Source organism: Gavialis gangeticus, unplaced genomic scaffold (genome assembly GCF_001723915.1).
Source record: "Gavialis gangeticus isolate Ggan-Ray unplaced genomic scaffold, GavGan_comp1, whole genome shotgun sequence".
NCBI lineage: Eukaryota > Metazoa > Chordata > Crocodylia > Gavialidae > Gavialis > Gavialis gangeticus.
In genome coordinates, this window is record NW_017729032.1 from 247,600,151 (window position 1) to 247,615,831 (window position 15,681).

Below are 15,681 nucleotides of genomic sequence, written 5' to 3' on the forward strand. Positions count from 1 at the left end.
GCAGAATTAGCTTTGTATTCAGGCTTTGTAATGGAAATCTCTCTCAGGTTGCATTTATCACTCCAGCCAACCCGATATCTATGGAGAAGATTCCAGGAGGGCCTAATCAACAGAGTGATATCTTATACAGAGCTTATCCTGGCCTGCACTGACCAAAATCATTTACATGATGATGCAGACATACCTTTCATGCACTAAGCTTGTAGTGCAGCCAAAAATCCAGAAGAGCAAGGAAACGCTGTCATGATTATTGGGTCTTAATTTGCTGTTATACAAGTGGCCACATAGCAGAATAATGCTGGGGTAAGACAAGTTCATGGGGAAAACCCATACCAGGTAGGTATGTTGTCAGCACAGCAGTGCCACAGGACAAATGCTGCTGCACCACCACCCGCTCCCTCAGATATCTCACTTATTTGCATTCTGACAGCACTCAAGGACAACAGGGGCTGGAGCTCCATTGCACAAGGTACAATACAATTATTTCAAACAAAAGTCCCCTCCCAAAGATCCTCTGACCTATGCTACCTCCCAGATTCCACCATGGACACATATGGATTTTGTCACAGCCTTTTCTTAGGGGACTAGATCCAGGACTTAAGCATGCGGAATCAAGGGAACAGAGAACTTCAGTGCCAGTCATCACATAGTGGCATTGCCTACCACAGGGAAGTGGCTATAGTATTAGTCAAGCTGAAGGGCGCTAGCGGCATGAAAGACTGGTTTCAAAGTTGTAGAATCTCCTCCATCAGAAGTTTTCAAAAAGAGGCTGGATAGGAATCTGTTTAGGTTGGCTTGGGGATAGAGTAACCTGCATCTATACAGATGTTTGGATTAAAATGACCCTGGAGGTCTCCTGATTCTATGGCTTTTACATTGCCATAGCAGAGTCCAGAGCCTAAAAATGCTTCTTCTGCCAGATGTAAATACCTATAGAGAAAAGTACAAGTGTTACAGCACAGCAGTGAGGGATGTTCTTCCTACTGCCATAGCTTTCGGCAGCCTTACCATTTGTAGCAGAAGAAATAAAATCCCAGGCTGATACATTAGCAGGAAGAGTATGAAAACAAGATTTTTAGCTATAACCACAGCTGCTTTTTCTGACAGAAGCTCAGGAAGAAAACACCTTAGGGGAAGTCAGGAGCACCAGCCAGTAGGTCTTGCCTTGGTTTTATAGGATACAGCAGGCATTCATTCACAACAATCCTTCAGCAAAAGAGAGGAAAAGCAAACTGTTGTTTGAGATAGGAGTGCAGAGAGTGTGTACAGAAAGGAAGCAAAGGCCAAGGCTCCCTGTGTTGACCTTGCCCATTTGCTGGTTCACTCTGTGGTCTTAAGCAAACCACTGAAGTTTCTGCAAAACAGGGTAATGGCTACTTCACTGAGGGAGCTGTAAAAACAGGGTCCAAGGCTTAACCCCGACATCCGTGTTCATGAAGGTATTAAGGAGAACTACCTGTAGGGCAAACATTCTGACTACAGAGTGATTTAATCAAAAGACTCGCTCTTTATTTTAACATAAAAAGAAACATTACACAGCATCATTAGAACTATTCAATTCCTGCATTCCAGAATTGTGCCAAAACACCATTTTTTCCCTTAACTTCAAAATCCTGTCCTTTCATTAAGTCATTTTCAAGCTATTCCCAGTTCAAATGCCAAGTGTTCAGAGGAATTTCCCAGCTGTAACTAAGTAGGAAATGTGTGGCAATGCGAACAGAGTAAGATTGACAGGAGCCCTTTGGATACTTGGCTATTGGCGGTCAATACCAAGGGTTGCAGCATGGATGGTACTGAACCTCACACTGTGCCTTATGTGACATATTCTCCTGGTACCCACCTGTCTTCAAACGCACACAAGTGGTAAAAAAACATAGGAAGGAGTGACTGACACACCTTATTTTTTATAGCTGGAGATAGATTACCATTATATAAAAAAGAGTTAATACAAAATTGGCACAGCTTGAAGGAGACTTGCTGAGAAACTTCTTTACCCAGGATTTCAGCCTTCAAAACACACCAAGACCAGGATTTAAGAGGATGCAGCATCACCTTCCAAAGAACTAGCAGCTGTGTAGCTTAGGGACTAGCTCATTTTATTTTGTGTGGGAAGAAGGTGTTTTATTATGGTCTCTAAAGGGAAGTCAACATTAGATAAGACACAGGAACCCCTGACTGATGGGCAAAGAGCCCCAAGCCAAAATAACCCTGAGATTTTTGTCTTCACGCCAGAGCAGGGTGTGTGCTAAGGAGCTGCTGGCCACTCCCTGCTCACTCATTCCACAATCACCGCATTACAGTCACGGTTCCCTTCTTCCACAACATAACCAAAAAGCAACAAAGACAAGGGCTAAACCGGCCAGGAGAGCGAGTAACTTGTGCTTTGGGTAACTCTTTTTCCTTCCCAACAAAAGACACGCTTGGAACTTTATTTTTTTCTTTAAAAAAAAATACTGCTATGTTATGAGGAAAGCCAACATTAAAGCAGGAAAGAAAACAAGCAGAGTTGCTGCTCTGCGTGCGGGAAGGGCAAAAGTAATCTGAAGAGAAGACACAACATCCTGCATGACCAGAAAAAAGTGGGCTGCCTCTGTGGTTGGCAGAGTAGGAGAAGATGACAAACATCCTGTGCTGGTTCGAGAAGAGGTGCATCCCCTGCTCTAATGAATCAGCTCCACTACTTTTCTTCTTTGGAAAGTAGAGTAAATACTGTTTCCTGTATTATAAAACAGGGAAGTATCTACGGTTGCTGCGTGTTCCTTGCTGGACAGCCTCTGCTTGCCTGCAGCTTCAGGAAGGTGGTTAAAAAAAAAAAACTCTCAAGGCTCTTCTCCAGGAAAAGACTGGTATTAAAGAAGGCTGCTGTGGAGATTCTGACCAAGATATCTCAAGTGCAACTAGTAATTTTGGGTGCCAGTTTTGGGGTGCCCAAATGAAACATTAAAGAGGTTCCAATTAAACCACACACGCTTAAAGGAAAAAAAAAACTGCTTAGCATACACTCTCTGGGGAAAAAAAACACAAAACTTTTTTTGGGGGGAGTCTCAGACTGGACCCAAAATAGCTCATTCCACGTGGAAATCTTAGCCTATGCCTCCTGGAGAAAAGTTTTATGGCAGCTTCAGAACAAGTCAGGACATAGGCAATTGAATGTAAGAAAGAGAAAATGCACCCCAAAAGTTATTTGTAGTCACTGCTTCATTAGAGCCTATGAGCATGGATGGGAAATACAGTCCTGTTAGGAAGTTAGATCCTGCAGCACCTAAGGAGAGTACACCGAGGTGGATAAGTAATTACAGATAAGACTAACCCTGTAAAGTCTGGACTGTTAACAATATGATGGTGTCTTGACCTTTTGGAGATGGCCTCTCCTACCATTTGCCCTTTATTCCTAAACAAAGTGGAGATGGATGAAGCACAGGCCTCAACTCTGAATCTTCCTCATTGTTGATTTAAGCCAAAAACTCTGGGTGTGATATCAGTAAATTTGGTTGTGTACACAATGTCTATAGTCTAACTCTTATTGCTTAAAAACACCAGCCAGGCTGGAACACAGAGCTGCCTAGACAACAGGGAGCACCTTCTTCAGAGCCATTCCAGGAGAATGTGGAAGACTGGAGCTGGGCTTCTCTACTATAGCACCTAGGAGTATACCTCATAAACCCCACCAGGAGATCTCTAGTGCTGGGCATCACAATGGACAAGGGGCTGTTGACAGGTAGAGATCACTGCATTTTACAAAAATATCATCAAAACCTGTGGACCTCTGATTCATCTTGGGCTGTTTCTGTTTCTGTCCTGAGTTGTAACTCAGATCCTATAGATCATGCCCTCTCTGCTGCCAAAATTCAAGGGTTGTAGTGATTTGCCTAGGCAACTGCAAGGAAATAAAGTAAAAATTACTATAGAACCTACTGCCAGTACATTACACAGTACATTGCACTGGCAACAGCTGGCTTCCAAGCCCTTTCCAGCCTAAGGTTGGCTGGCTAGCTATCTTTAAAAGATTTGGTGAAGCCCACTTAACTCTTTAAGAGGAGAGACTGCTCTCACAGCACATGCCATCACCATTAACTGATGCTTTGCTGGCAATCTGTGCACAGAGGCAAAACTGGGCAGGCCATGAAAAATTGAATTCCCTTCTTACTACAAGCAGTAGCCTTATGGGGCAGCGTTCAGGCACACAGAGGGGGATTGTAAAGGACAGAAAAGCATTCAATTCTTATTCGGTCCTGGGAGGTTGCAAACCAACATCTGTCACCAGAATTGAGATCAAGAAGGATTTCATGTTTTCTTAAAGAAATTGGTAAAAAGAAAAAAATTACTAAAACCCATCTCAGGAGACCTCTGTGTACACTCTCTTCTGGAGTTAATGGCAAAGCCCCTGAAAATAGGGGAAGGAGGGTACACTGATAATTACAAACCAGCCCTTGATTACAGCACCTTATTGTGACAAGTCCAGAGTGACCCAGACTGCAGCTTTCCTCCCAACACTAGAGATCTGAATGAGTCACTGGGGCAGGGTGGGGCTGGGGTGCTGGAGCAGGTCAGCAGATTGTATGACAGGCAAATGCTTTTTCCAACCTCTGCCTGCTCCGCGGCAAATCCCTCCTCCCAATCATGTGATCACACCAGAGCGATCTTAAAAATAAGATAAAAAGATTTAACTGCAATTTTTGTCTAAAAGGCCCTGATGAAAGAAGGCTGGACAGTCTGAGTGCAGGATGTATCCGCACAGAAAGTGCCACAGGAAGAGGAGAGCTCTGTGTTGATAAATATGGCCTGTGCTCTCAGTACTTAGCATGTAGAGAGGAGAAGCACTAGATCCTGGCTGAGATCAGAGAGAAAAAACACCATCTGAGGGACATTTAAGTGTTAAACACTTTCAGTTTAAAAGCAGCCTCTGGACAATCCCTCTGAATCTCTCCCAAAACGTGCATGCGTCTCATTCCCTCGCTCAGTCCATCTCCATAGACATCAGCCGGCGTCGCTCCCGCCTGGTTTCCTGAACTTCCTTCTTGCAACACCAATGGGAACTGCAGTAGCCAATAAGGCAGGATAAGAGTCCAATGAGGGTGGCTAGACCAGTGCCTATCAACAGCGGATATTTGAAAGCGTTCAGCACTGGGGAGAGGATGGAAAAAGAAGAAACAAAAAATCATTAGAGCATCCTGGTAAGTGCCAAACACATTTGTTCTGCCTAAGGAAATACATAAATAAATAAAACCCCCATGTTTCAGTTCGGGATGGATTAACTCATTTCAGAAAGGAATAAGAACAGCTCTCTATTTCCAACCTTCACCCTTTTAAGGTTTCTGAAAAAGAATCCTTTCCCCTCACCAATTCATCCCTTCACCATCTAAATTTCCCCCAATTCCCAGCCCACAGGGAACCAAAAATACCAAGCTCTTCCAAGAGAAACCTTGTTGCAAGGTAACCAGCTCCAGCCTAGCCAATTCCAAGGGCTGCCCTGGTTCTATGAAGCATCCAACCATAAATCTTGACATTCATTTAACAGCCATTTAAATAAGTCTGGTGAAAAGCCTTTCCATTTAGAATTGGGCTCCCAAATGAAGAAGGTCTGACTTCAATAACAAAAGTCTACTATAGATTTAGAGCTAGCTAAGGAAGAAATTAACTTGAGCCGCTTAGCAGTGTTCAACCAATCCCATAATCAGGTGCCTGTAGAAGTGGCCTAATTTTTGAAGTGCTTTTCTGCCTGCTGCCATCAACTCAAGGGAATAAAGAGTTTGTAAGGCAGAACCATATAGGAAACTGAGGGCAATCACCCAGGTGACATACAGCCCAGAAGAGTCAGGCAAGAGTCAGACTCTGCTGCAGCTCTCACCATGGCTGATATGGAGAGTACTGAACTCAAGGGTTAACCAACTGGAGAATGGGAAGAGTTAAAGGGCAATTTGTCTGGTCTTTGAATAATTCACTATCTGCATAGAGGGGACAGCAAAGACATAAGTTTCATTCCATCTTCCTTGGAGCCTTCTAGTGAAACCATTCCTTGAATAGCCAGGAAAGAACGTGTTTTGATAAATAATTAGGACAAAATGATTCTTAGACTAATGCTACTGTTTAGTTACTTGCTGGGTATAAGTGGTTAACTGCAACATGGACTTGACACTATCAGAATCAGCCCTCTCTTTAATTAGAGTGGCTATCAGGAGCTACTCGTTAGCTCCCCAAGACCCCAGGGAAGCCTATCACTGAGTGGGACAGATTCACTGATAAATTTGCCTGTTCAGCTGTTGCTGCGGTCTAAAACCTGCCAGCAGGGACAAGGAGTGATTAGGTTGTCCCAGTCAGCCCTTGCCTAGAGCCAGCAGGAATGATAAAAGCACCAACACCACTACAGTGTAAAAACTGCCAGTGCTGGGCCCTGGGCAGCAAAGGGAATAGGGCTGCCCCGACATGAGCTCCTGCAGGCTATTAGGGAACCAGCCACTCTGTCCTTTCCTCCCCATTAGAGGAGGAGAAATATAGAATAGAGCACTATGGGATACTGAGCGGGGTGGGCAGGTCTCTCAGACCTGTATGCACTATAAAATTTGTGATGGCAAATCTTCCTCGATAAAGAAGTTGCTGTTTGAAACAGCACCTTTTCTGTCCTGGATCTGCCATTTTTGTGTCTGATGGTGTGTTTGTGTCAACCAGTGTGATGTCTGAACATTCACTTGTTTTGTGCTAAATTCCCATGTAAAGTGCAACAAATGTAACATCTGCCAGAAACTTGACTTGGGAAAGGGAAGTACTTCACTTCACCTGTGTAAAACATTCAGGCCTGAGCACAGAGTACGATTAGGAATTTTAAAAGTCTACCTGTTCTTGCATTGTAAAAAGTAGAGGTTGGCAGTGTGCAGTGCCATGGAGTACTGCCCCACAGTATAAAGCAGAGGTACCAATGGATTCTGAAGTGTGCTGTACAGTCTTTGCCTGCAGAGAAGAGGCTACAACACAGCAACCTCTAAGGTGGAGCGGATGCAGAATGAGGGATATTTGGCCTTTGCATGTCCAACAGGGGCTGTGGCAAATACGTCCCCTAGCCTCAACCAGGGGAAGTTCTCTAAAAATCCTTACCATCCATCTTCACAGACAGAAATATGGGCTTGGACTTGATCTCTGGTTCCTGTTGCCAGACGCCTGTGGGTGAATGCACCCAAGGTGTCACTGAGCAGTAGTGGTTGCCAAAGTCGTGGTCCTCACTGCTGTGCACACGGAGCCGGAATTCCAAGGGGCTGATCCTCTCCAGGCTGAGCTCGCTGCTCCCATTCCTCCTGGCCTGGGTCACTATTCCTGTCCGATCCAACGAGGCGAGAAAGACTGGTTCCCTGTCCAGAGCAAAGGAACGCACAGCAAACCAGGAGACATCGAAAGACATATCCTCTAGAAGTGAAAACAAACAGAATTCGGCAAGAACAATAAGCTCAGAACATTTGCTGTCAGTCAGCAGAGGAGAAGAACTTGGCATCTCTGAACATAAATAAGCATTATATCCAGATGTCTCAAAATACCAGACAAGATTCTTTCTGGTAGTCCCTGCCCTTCACAGATTCAGCTTTCCCACACAGGCATGAGTAACAATACAGATTGTGACATGAATGCACACACCCCAAAACACAGTAACTGTACTTCTTAACCGGGCAGATATACAAGGCAGCGTAGGTAACTGTCTGCTAGAATACTAACTCACTACTGTGCATAGATACCTGCATGTCTTGAGCAAAGGTTAGATCATACATTGAAGGGAAGGAGTTAATGCTGTGGCACTAGATGAGAAGGCTGTACCTTGGGTTTGTTTTTTCAGGGGACAGTCAGAGAATTTCAGTACTTAGAAAAGGCTGTCAGTTGGACCTGGTGAAGGACTGTGGAAAAACACAAGAGTCAGGTAGAGGGGAAACTCAAATGGACACAATGGTACAGGTCAGCATAGGAGAGCTTGGCACCTGGAAAAAAAAGTGATATTAAGAGGTTGTTCAACCACAGCGGAAGCAGTGGTGTGCATGTGCAGGTCCTTGCTGAGAGCTGGGAGGGAGTGCAAGTTTGGGAAGGTTACTGCTGCTGGCAGAAGGACAGGATTCTTAATTGAGAGGAAACAGAAAGAGTGAGATCTCATCGTTATTTATCTACCTTGCTAAATGGAACCTTTAATTTTGTTTTACCTCATGGGTAAAAATAACCCCCTTGGGAGTTCTTCTCCCATGCAAAGAACTAAAGCACAGGGGCCACAAGAGTGGAATGCAAAATGTCTGCTAGCAAAAACCCTTTCTGAACTCTGTTCTTGTCTACTATACCTGCTCGCAGACAGAAAGCCTCTTTAAGGGCAAGACTGCTAAGTAGTCAGTGTGATCAAACAAAGGCTGATAGCCAGATTCTACACAGATCACACAAAGAAAGACAACGGCATCACAAAGCACTGTCCCCTATCACATACCACCTATAAAATATAAGTCCTACCTTTCTTCAGTGGTTTTACATTAGTTGTGTGCCATCAGGGAGCAAGCCGTGCACAAGTTTTACTATCCAAGGAGATAAGCTACTAAGTGGCTTTGTAGTGCCTTCCCACCTTTAATGCGAGCTGACAGACAGTCAGAGTCCATCAGTACACCCAGCCCTTTATAGCCTCATGCACAATCATGTTGATCTTATTAGCAGATCAACACATTAACTGTGTTAGGCTGGTAGCTGAGGATGTTTTTTAATCACTGCACCATCCTCTGCTAATGCCTAGAGCAGGTTAGAAACAAAGCCCAGACACTATCACATTCTAACAACAAGCAGAAAACCATTAAGGAGAGAGAGAGAGAGGCCTTAAGAACCAAAATAGGATTTGACACTGATTTTTGTTCTAAATCCCCTGCTGAAAATGGAACTTGCCTGACAGTAATCAGGTAATATTATCGCAGTCTGTGGGTAGAGATTATGGGGGTCTCTACTGGGCCTGTCCATGACAGTAGGAAGATAAGCAAGCAGGGAGGGAGGCATTGGTGACAAGGTGACACCATTACTCTGATCATCACAGGGATTTTATTCAGGATGTAATAACTTAGCAGAGCACCTTCTAAATCAGTGTTTCTCAACTCGTGGGTCACAGCCCAAAAGTGGGTCACAAGAATATATGAAAGGGTTGGAAACAAACTTTAAGAATGGATCAACAAATTTAAAAAATGGATTCTCCTTTAAAGGAAAAAAAAAAAAATCTTTGCAAGGAAACCTGCAAGGGGCTGCCTAGGGCCCCCCCATATCACAACAGCTCCGCCCCCCACCCTGGCCACTCACTGTTCCACATACTGGGGGGGGCTGGGGCTTGGCGGCAGAGAGTCAGGACTGGCCATCTATTTTTAAAAATGGCTCCTGGTACAAAAAAAGTTGAGAACCACTGCTCTATGTAACGGTGAGCAGTTTTTACTCAGAGGATAACTAGTCTTCTTTACCAGGGAGGATCAAAAGCATCTGAAGACCATGGACATATGAATGGAGGGGCAAAGATTGGGGGATTAACTTGAAGTGAATCCCAGTGTGACAGGCTGCTCATTTGAGTGTGGGAGAAATGAGAAGGCTCTGCACTAAAAGGCAAACTTTTGAATATGTGAGAAAGCAGTCCTGATTCATCCAGAGGTAGATCTGCCACTTTGGGGGAGGATCTACATTGATTTTTGGACCGCAGCCATGTGCTCAATGGCCTTACCCATACCATACCCCTTGTTTGCCATATAAAATTAAGACAATTTGATTTGCCGTGGATTAACTTATTTATGTGTCCATAGCCACAGATACGTGGGTGTGGCTAACTTGATTTTAAGTCTAAATCATGAGTGGGCCTTAAACATAAGTCTGCTGCTTCTGCAGATAGTGACCTGTATCTTCGTCCCTCACAGATTAGCTAAGCAGATAGGCCAAAACTGGAAGCTGAAATCCTTAATATAGATTTTGGGTGCAGGTTGTTATTCATGTTCTATTTTGGTTGGACTTAATATTTGCAGAGTACCAAAGGTAACACAGAACCCTGATGAAACACCTGAAACATGCTGCAGTTCTGTTAAGAGGGAAACATATGCCCTACTCTACCTAGATATCAGCTTCTGCCTTCCAGAATATTTATTGAGACAGTGCATAGGAACAGCTGTTACTCGGCTATTTTTCAAATACTAAGGGTAAAATCCCAGTCCCACTGAAGTCAATGGAACAACTCCAACAGACTTCAGTGGGACCAGGATGTCACACTGCCATGCACACTTCCACACCTAGTAGGTACCACATCTAGGGGAGAGGCCTGTCTCTGTTATCTACTATGTCTCTGGTGCTGTTGCTAAAAAGTGAGACTTAGGGTAAAAACGTCACCAAACAAAACTGACTGGCTGTGGTGGGACACCCCACCCCAGTTGATCCACTTTATTAGGTAAAATACATGTTGCCTGTTATCCTGCTTGGTGCAGGGACCCAACACGGGACAACAGGCAACATGTTCGCTTTGCCAGGAGACTCCCCGTGTACCTTACTGGCCTGCACCTCCTTACTGAGATACATGCTTCACAGGGCCCTGTGCTTCCAGGCCAGGACCTGTGTTTTACAGGTAGGACAGTGAAAATGGGGAGGCCTCATTCCTCCTGAGAAAGTATGGCAATTGGCTAGTCACCTCAGCTGTCTATACACGAATGCATGGAGCCTGGGAAACAAGCAGGAAGAATTGGAAATCCTCACACAGTCAAGGAACTATGATGTAGTTGGAATAACAGAGACTTGGTGGGATAGCTCGCATGACTGGAGCACTGACATGGATGGGTACAAACTGTTCAGGAAGGACAGGCGGGGCAGAAGAGCAGGAGGAGTTGTGCATTATGTAATTTAGCAATCATACAGCTCAGTGCTCCAGTATGAAACTGGAGATGGGCCTGTTGAAAGTCTCCAGGTTAAGGTTAGAGGGGAGAGCAACAAGGGTGATGTCATGGTGGGTGACTGCTATAGACCACCAGATCAGGAGGATGAGGCAGACAAGGTTTTTTCACACAAGTAGCAGAAGCCTTCAGATCGCAGGCCCTGGTTCTTATGGGGGATTTCAATCACCCTGACATCTGCTGGGAGATCAATACAGCAATGCACAGTCAATCCAGGAAGTTTTTGGAGAGCATTGAAGACAGCTGCCTGATGCAAGTGTTGGAGAGATCAAGTAGGGGTCATGCTCTTCTTGACCTACTGCTCATAAACAAGGAAGAAGTGGTGGGGGGTGTACACGTGGATGTCAAGTTGGGCAGCACTGACCATGAAATGATTGAGTTTAGGATCAGGACAAAAGGAAGGAAGAAGAGCTGCAGAGTAAGGACCCTGGACTTCAGAAAAGCAGACTTTGACCCCCTCAGGGAACCGATGGGCAAAATCCCCTGGGAGGCCAGTCTGAGGGGGAAAGGAATCCAGGAGAGCTGGTTGTATTTTAAAGAAATCTTACTGAGGGCACAGGAACAAACCATCTTGATGTGCAGGAAGAATAGCAAAAGTGACAAGTGTCCAGCCTGGCTTAGCAGAGAACTCTTCAGTGAGCTTAAACACAAAAAAGCAGCTCACAAGAACTAGAAGCTTGGACAAAGAGCTTGGAAGGAGTACAAGAATATTGCTCAGGCATGCAGGAATTAAGTCAGGAAGGTCAAAGTACATCAGGAGTTGTAGCTAGCAAGCAATGTGAAGGGCAACGTTTCTACAAATATGTAGGAACAAAAGGAAGATCAGGGAAAGTGTGGGTCCTTACTGAATGGGGGCAGCAACCTAGTGACAAATGAGGAGGAAAAGGCTGAAGCACCTAATGCCTTTTTCACCTCAGTCTTCACAGGCAAGGTCAGCTCCCCGACTACTACACCAGACAGCACAGTTTGGGGAAGAGCGGAGCAGCTCACAGTGGTGAAAAAACAGGTTAGGGACCATTTAGAAAAGCTGGACATATACAAGTCCATGGGGCTGGATGCAATGCATCCAAGGGTGGTGAGGGAGCTGGCTGCTGCAACTGCAGAGCCACTGGCCATTATCTTTGAAAACTTCTAGCTATCAGAGGAGGTCCCAGGTGACTGGGAAAAGGCAAATACAGTGCCATATTTAAGAAAGGGAATAAGGAGGATCCAGGGAACTACAAACAGATCAGCCTCACCTCAGTCTCCAGAAAAATCATGGAGCAGGTCCTCAAAGAAAGGGACATTTAAGGCTTGGCTCAGCAAACCCCTGGCTGGAATGATACAGTTGGATTGGTCCTGTTTGAGTCGGGGGTGGAACTAGTTGACTTCCCTTCCAACCCTAATTTTCTATGATTCTATTATTCTATGAGTAACGGCTCAGTATAGGACGTGGTACAGGTAGGTCACAGTGTAGAAGCGTGGGGCACCAGGGATTACCTGGGTCCTGTGCCTGCCAGGACCTGAACAGACTTTCCCTGCTTACAGAAGAGGCATCCTGAGATTCCCCTGCAAGTAGGGAAAGCTGGGCCATTGCTCTCAGGGCTTGAGGTGCCCAATCTTATGAATTTCTGGGGTGGACAGGACTGAGCTCCTAAAGCCCCTGGAGCACCTGTCAGGGCAGCTGGAGTGCAGACAGCTCCATGACCACACTCTCACCACAGAGCAAATAGATGTCAGCTGCAATAGAGCAGTGCTAATTTCTACTACCTTTTGTTATGACCACTGATGTGGCACTACACAGGGGGCAGATGTTTATTTCTCACCATTAAGGTGGCACAAATGCATCATCAGGCGACATCTGTTTCTGCCCTTGGTGCCAAATGTGGTAAAGGGTACCAGTGCTCAGGAACCTGATGGAAAACCACTCATTTTAAAGACCATCCAAGCAGCCATCAGCTACCAGAAGCACTCAAAGGCAACTGAGGCTAAAGATAATAAAGCTGCCCCATACATGCCCACATGTCCATAGGATTAGAAACCAATTTCTTAAATTCTCAGGCAGGTTTATGCCTTTGGAGAATTGTTCTCCATTTATTTTTAAACTGTTCATTTGAAGCTCTTTTCCCTTCACATGAGATGCTTGCTGTCATTTTGAAATTGCAAAATCTATCTTCTGTAATTACAACATGGGACTATAGTGTTATGTCAATATATTTTATTAGTCAGTATACACAGTGTGCAATTAGTGACTCACTACAGACACACACTGAGAGACGGAGGGAGAGTTCAGCTGCAGAGATATTCCTTGCCATTTGATTCCTTGAAGGGGCTGTGTAACAAAGTCATTTGCTTTATTTCTGGTTTGCACGTGATTTTTTTATCCACGTTACGAAACACAGGGAGATTTAGCAATTTCAGGTTATGAATCAGATGTTGTTTAAAATCAGAGGCAAACATGTCTTGCTGTTCCCAAGAACTGATAAATTATTTAACAAGTTTCAGTTACATACTGAAGTAGCAATCTTCCCTCAACCCCCTACCCCTGTCAGTTGTTCACACCAAGTTTATTAGAGGACAAAAATTCTCCTTTTCTGGCTTGTGGGACCACTGAAACATGCCACAACCGACACAAAGGCTTCTGCTATGATCCACAAAATAACTGGAATAAAAGTTGTAGCTGTGCTGGTCTAAGAAAACAAGCAGGCAGTGTACTAGAGGTGATATTTTATATTATCTTGTATTGTCTTATAATAAGATATTGCCTCTAACATACTGACCACAAAGTAACTGTCAGTCTTCCTGGCTCCTCCTGTACAGTTATGCCTAGCAGGTGCAAGGCACCTGGAAAAGGGAGGCAAGGGGCCTTTGTGTTTAACTAAGAAGCAGAACATACCCGGGATAAATCCAGAGGGCTACTGAGCCTTTGGCTCCCCACAGCTCTAAGAAGTAAACCCTTTCTAAACCATCCTGAAACAGTGGGAATGGAACACTTAAAATACTCTCTCCAAGCAGACTAATGGTGATGCTGTGCTTTCTCCCTCTAGGCTGGCTAAAGTCATCAACATGTAAAGCACATATCATGCACATTCTGATTTGACACACAGGACTAAGCTGTCTGGGTTTTAGCTGCTTCCCCGGCCAATCAGTCCTCAAGACAGTGAATCCTATTTCCAGCCCAGCTATTAGACACCATGCATTTCCACTTGACAGAATGGAGCTCTTTTAGCATCTTGTTACTGTGCTGAATCACAATTTTGAGACCCTTTTTGTTTACTACATTTAAATGAGGCTGAATAGAGTTTCCTAGAGAGCCGGGCATACCACTTCAAGCTACACAAAAGGTAAGAAAGCTGCTTTTGTGAATTCTCCAGGGCACTCATTGGGGTCTGTCTGGAGCAGATAAAAATCTGTCAGAAAGCAATACTCTGAAATTGCCAACACTGTGACCTTGTGAAGGGGTCACTTGGAAGATCCAAGCTATGCATTTTATCACAATATTAGAGGAGACTCTCTTTGGGACAACAGAGATACTACCCTACAAATAAAAAAAAATCCCTTTCATTCTAACACTTCTAACTCATTGCAGTAATAATCATGGATACTAAAGTAACAGAATGGCTTGTCCAGATGAAAAATCTGAAGGCTGGACATCCCAGTCTTCAATAAGACAAGCTCCAGCAGGCAGCACTCGCTGAAGAGCACAGCTGCCACAGCAGAGCACTGCAGCATCCTTCCAAAAGAGCCTCTAGTGCTGGGTACATCCAAGGCTTGCTAAAACAGGTTGAAGCATCCCACCTAAGGGTCTGGTGGGGGGCTTTAGTGCTTGAGGTAAACAGATTGATCCTAGGTACAAGACAAAGAGGGGCTGACAGACAGAGAAGGTCATTTGGCTTCTCTCAGAACAGCAAGTATTTCAAAATCTTCCTGTAAGCACTTTGCACATATGGCAATGGAAATTAAAGATTAAGAGCGAGGGAACAGATTGTACCAGATGTTTCCTTAACTTATTCCATGAGATATAAACACCTATCAGAATTACACATTTGTGAGGTGAGCTGCAAAGCTTAACTGAAAATAGCTAAGCCCAGATTTGTGCTGAATGCCTTCAACAGCCAGGATACTTACTTTAGCATAAGATCCTCTGAAATCCACCAGCCTACAGTTCACAGTAAGTGACCTAGAGCACGTCATTCCAGATCAGAGGCCAGAACAAGAAGCACTGAACATGGGGACTTTTGACATCCATAATATCCCAGAACATGTGCTCTGAGACAGCATTCGAGATCTTTTCATGCTTGTTTTACACTAACGACCAGTGTGGTGTGCTTTCATTTTCCTTGCCAATTTTAATTCCCTGGCACAGAGGGACCTGCCCTGAATTGATCCAGTTCCCTTAAAAGCTGTCACCCTGACCGGCAAATCAACTCTCAGTCCTCATATTTGGTTAGTCAGGGTAGGCATTCCCCAGCATTGTGCCTCAGTTTTATTTTGGGGAATGCCATTTATAGGAAAGCAAGGCCTTTTCAATTCTCTGCCACTTCATAATTAAGAATCCACTTTTTGCAGCTCTGAGATCAATGTTGCAATATGGAGACATACCCCGCTAAGACAGGGCAGCCTAATTGCCCCCTCCTGGCCCCAGTAAAATGCATGGATGTGGCTGCTGGCATACAAGCTGTTCAGCAGGCTCCCCAACAAGACAAGTCTTCCATCTGACCAGACCTAGGCTTCTGGTTCCTAGTCTCTGTGGTTCCTGTTATCTTGTACCTAATCTTGTTCTTAGTTCCTTGCCTGG

General features: G+C 44.6%; 1 protein-coding gene across 1 annotated transcript in view; it reads right to left on the reverse strand.

Annotated features, from left to right (window-relative positions):
* Positions 1-1,487: 1,487 nt before the first annotated feature.
* The window catches only part of PTGFRN (prostaglandin F2 receptor inhibitor), an 80,782-nt gene continuing 66,588 nt past the window's right edge, over positions 1,488-15,681 (reverse strand). Inside the window, exons 9-10 of the mRNA XM_019523905.1 lie at positions 7,090-7,395; positions 1,488-5,124 (exon numbers count right to left, since the gene is read on the reverse strand). Of these exons, the coding sequence (XP_019379450.1) occupies positions 4,958-5,124; positions 7,090-7,395 (473 nt within the window). The 3' untranslated portion in view covers positions 1,488-4,957. The remainder of the gene's footprint in view (positions 5,125-7,089; positions 7,396-15,681) is intronic.